The sequence below is a fragment of the Poecilia formosa genome, unplaced genomic scaffold, assembly GCF_000485575.1.
Source record: "Poecilia formosa unplaced genomic scaffold, Poecilia_formosa-5.1.2 Scaffold1089, whole genome shotgun sequence".
NCBI lineage: Eukaryota > Metazoa > Chordata > Actinopteri > Cyprinodontiformes > Poeciliidae > Poecilia > Poecilia formosa.
This window is the reverse complement of record NW_006801028.1, coordinates 3,916-7,913: the sequence shown is the minus strand read 5'-3', so window position 1 is coordinate 7,913 and position 3,998 is coordinate 3,916. Positions and strand designations below refer to the sequence as shown.

Here is a 3,998-nt window from a genome sequence, read left to right as displayed (position 1 = left end):
GTATCGGCCCTCATGGGTGATCGGTATCGGTGTATCGGCCCTCATGGGTGATCGGTATCGGTAGGAAAAAACCTGATCGGCACATCCCTAGTAATAATACAGTCATATAACAAAACAGTCAAAATAATGAGAACATAAAATTGTAACATTAGGAAAATAATAGTAACAAAAATAAAAAATTAAAAGTGAAGAAAGTTGATCATCTAATGAATTTATACTTAGACTTGTCTCAATTTCTATTCTTGTGATTAACATTTTATATTTTAACAATTTTGTAATTTTTATTTCCACTTTATTTTTATGGTTTTTGTGTTTTAAATTTATTGGTCTTTGAGAAGGTAAATGTTATGCCATCATCAATATACGGCTTGAAAATTATTTCAAAATAAGAATATCATCATTTATCGCAATAATTACTGGAATAATTAATCATCTAGGAAAACTTGTTACTGTGACAGGCCTAGTGATACTTTGCTATAAGTTTTACAAATAATATGCAAATACTTTTAGCACATTAGCATCTTGCTCTCAGCGTAGCAGAGAACAAGATGGCCGCTGCCATGATGATATCATTTACGACACATTTGTGAATTTACAAAACAAGCTAAAAAATTAGATACAAATATATTTTGCTGTCGTTGGAATTAAATTATGGAACGATGAAAGCTTTCACTTATGAGAATGTAATTCATTACAGGTTTTCAAGAAACTGGTAATATTTGATGATTATTAGGGTAATTTAACTTCAAATTGTGTTGTTTTCTTTCCTTTTATGTTTCTGTTTAGTGATTTATATACAAGAAGAATTAGGTTTTGGTTTTTTGTGTATTGTATTTATTTGTTAAGTGGTAATTTAGTTTAATTTGATGTGGCATAAATATGAGCCTTGTCCTGCTGCCTGCACCTTTTCAGTCAAGTTGTTTAAATTGTTGTGGTGTTTTGAAGTATGGGTAACTTATTGATGAATGAATACATTTTTTAAAATCTAAATGAAATTATCAGTAGCAGAACTTTGAAATAATTGAGGAAACAACTTTGATCCACACGGGCTGAGCGTCGGATTGTAACTATCAAAGATTTTTTTCTCTTAATCTTAAGACATTTTTTCTGGTAAGAATGTAAAGTTATTCTGCTAATACTATGACTACAGTCTTGTAATTAAATAAAAATTATTGTAGGCCCTTTTACTCCAGTGTCAAACTCACAGGAGGGATGATAGAAATAAAAGTGACTTCTTGAAAAAAAAATTCTTTTTTGGAAAAGAAACAATTTGATTAAACTGGAAATCGGCTCTAGTTTGATTTTATTTTACAGCCTAGATTTCGGTGTTTCAGCCTGAAATAAGAAAAAACTCCAACTCTTCCACCATCAGCAATTTGATGAAAACTCTGTCGTACCGGGAGATAGTTGACAGGAACTTCGTATTTGTATTCTTCTGCCTGAAGTTTGTACACCAGCTTCATCATCGGGCCACTGAAACACAGAGGAGTGAGAAACCCTTGTTTTATTCTGAAAGGACATCAGAACCGGTTCTACCTTGGACTCAGGAAGTCCAGAACCAGGTTGAACTCGTTGCTGCGCGAGTGCAGCAGGCGCAGGTTCCAGCCGGAGATGACGCCGTCCAGACTTCCAAACACGTTCTCCACCAGCCAGGGGAAGATCAGGTGCAGCTCCTGCAAAACATCCCAAAATTACTTCACACACGCAGGAACTGAGACGTTTGGAACGAAGTAAATATGATTCAAAATCCAGCTGTGCTCTCTGGCTGCAGCCTGTTTAAAGGGGGCTTAGGTATGGTCCATTTTATAGCCCAATCAAATAATTATGTCACCTTCCGTTGTTATTAAAATGCTGCATTAGGATGACATGGCTTAAAAATGAAATTTATTAATTTTTTTCTTGCTTTATTTTCTAAAAAAGAAATTACAAATAAAATACTTCCTAAAAGTGGATTTTATTTCATTCATTCATTTTATTTCATTCAGTCTTTCTGTGAGTTTTACGACAAAGTATCAGGACAAGAGAAGTTTTGTTTAATCAATAGAAAATAGTCTTAATATTACCATAATAAAGGGGAAATTTTACTGGAACATCTTAAAACTCTCATTTTAATTAGAAAAGAGCTTCCTGAGTTATCAACAAATGACATGAGCAGCTCAGTCCAACTGGTTCTTTCCTTGAAAAATTTGTTTGCTCAATCGTTTCAAACTCCCGCAAATGATAATTTAATCCTAATGTGTTAAAAGATTATTTCCTTATTTGTAAATCCAACATCAAAGTATAACTTCACAAGATGCTCAACATTTTTCCATCTAATCTTTCTGTTATAATTCCAGATCTTTGAAAAGCTTGAGCTGGCAATTCTGATTTTGGCCTCTACAGATCTTTTTTATCTGAAATGTTGCGAAATACAGCAAGAAAGTTGCTGAGTTGACAACAGTGGAATGACTATTGCTAGGTTTCAGACCCAGATGACGCACAAAATTAAGATGGGGTTCAGAAAGTGGATTCCTCTGGTTCAAACCACAGCGAAATGGATCACTGCGAGTTGCTAACGCCCTAAATGGGCCGGTAATGATGAGTTATCTTGAAAAATACTCGTATATTTGGGATATGATCCGTATTATCTCGGTAAAAAAAAGATTTCTCTTATAATCTTGAGGGTTTACCCACATTGAGTCAATCCACATCACTAACTACCTGGAGCTGCAGAGCTCATATTTTACAATGAGCCAGAAGAAAGTTTTAAAAAGCCTGAAGAACCAATCATTTAGTTTCAGGTTGGGTCTCATTTAGGATCAAAAGTTGACTTGTTTCTGCCGGGTGAGTAGTGAGTTGTGCTATTTTAAGTAATTTTATGATAGTGATGCTATCGCTAACAACGAACTAACCTGTTATTTTATGAGCTTGAATCTCCTGGTAAATCATTTATTTAGCTTCTGTAAACCCAAATTCATGCTGGATTTGAACATTAATGTTGAGTCGCTGCTGGATTCAGGTCCAATGTAGATCAACGATTCGCTCCAATGTACAGAAACCCCATTAAAAACATGGTTGGTGGCTGAGAGAGAGAGTGTGGGGAAATACTCACTATGACCTTACATACGAACGCTTGTCTTTCTAAGTAACTGTCCAATAAAACATCTGAAAATACAATTTAAACGATGCGACTGTTTCCTGTCAGAAAGTCGCTGCAAATTCTGCCGTTGTTAGTTTCCGCACCTCCTGCTCTTAGCTGTAGATCGTTGATCCACTTTTCTCCTCTTTTTTCGGTAAGTTTTTTAAAGTCAACTCCCTTGTGACCAACTACCTTCGAAACACGAAAATAATGTTCATCTTTCCTCTTTTCTAATGGTTGGAACAACTGTAAAGGACTCAGACTTTAGACAGTTTGAAGCTGGATCAACAGATTTACTTCCTGACCCTCATCTGCAATGCCTGACGTCGGTACTATGCAGGGGTGAAAGTAGGGGGGTACAGTCAGGTACTGCGTACCCCTAAAAGATTTAGCGGGGGTTCGCAGAACCTGCAAGAGAGGAGCGGCTGTAAAGAATCAATGGGTTCACTGTGCAGCCATGAGTTCTCCCACTAATCAGCCGTGACTGATTAGTTTTTCAAGAACAATCTAAAACACAACTGAACCAGCTGCTACAAAATGGGACTCACCCTGAATGGTTAACTGAAGGGCGCACAATCCTGATCCAGAAGGATCCATCAAAGGATTCAGTCCCATCCAAGTATCGGCCAATAACCTGTCTTTCTACAACATGGAAGCTCATGTCAGGCATCATAGCGGCTAAGATAAGCGGACACATGGATAAATACATGAGCACGGCACAGAAGGGCATCGGCATAAATAGCAGAGGAGCCAAACACCAACTCCTTGTAGACCACACAGTTGCCTGAGACGGTAAAACCCCACACACCAACCTGTGCACCGCTTGGATTGATTACAAGAAAGCCTATGACTCAATGCCACACACCTGGATCATTGAATG

At 37.0% G+C, this 3,998-nt stretch overlaps 1 protein-coding gene across 8 annotated transcripts in view; it reads right to left on the bottom strand.

Moving 5' to 3' along the window:
• Window positions 1-3,998, bottom strand: part of LOC103132503 (sphingomyelin phosphodiesterase 4) — a 23,141-nt gene that overhangs the window by 15,446 nt on the left and 3,697 nt on the right. For all 8 annotated transcript variants that reach the window (XM_016667426.1, XM_016667425.1, XM_016667428.1 and 5 more), the window contains exons 4-5: window positions 1,537-1,673; window positions 1,398-1,473 (exon numbers count right to left, since the gene is read on the bottom strand). In XM_016667426.1, the coding sequence (XP_016522912.1) occupies window positions 1,398-1,473; window positions 1,537-1,673 (213 nt within the window). The remainder of the gene's footprint in view (window positions 1-1,397; window positions 1,474-1,536; window positions 1,674-3,998) is intronic.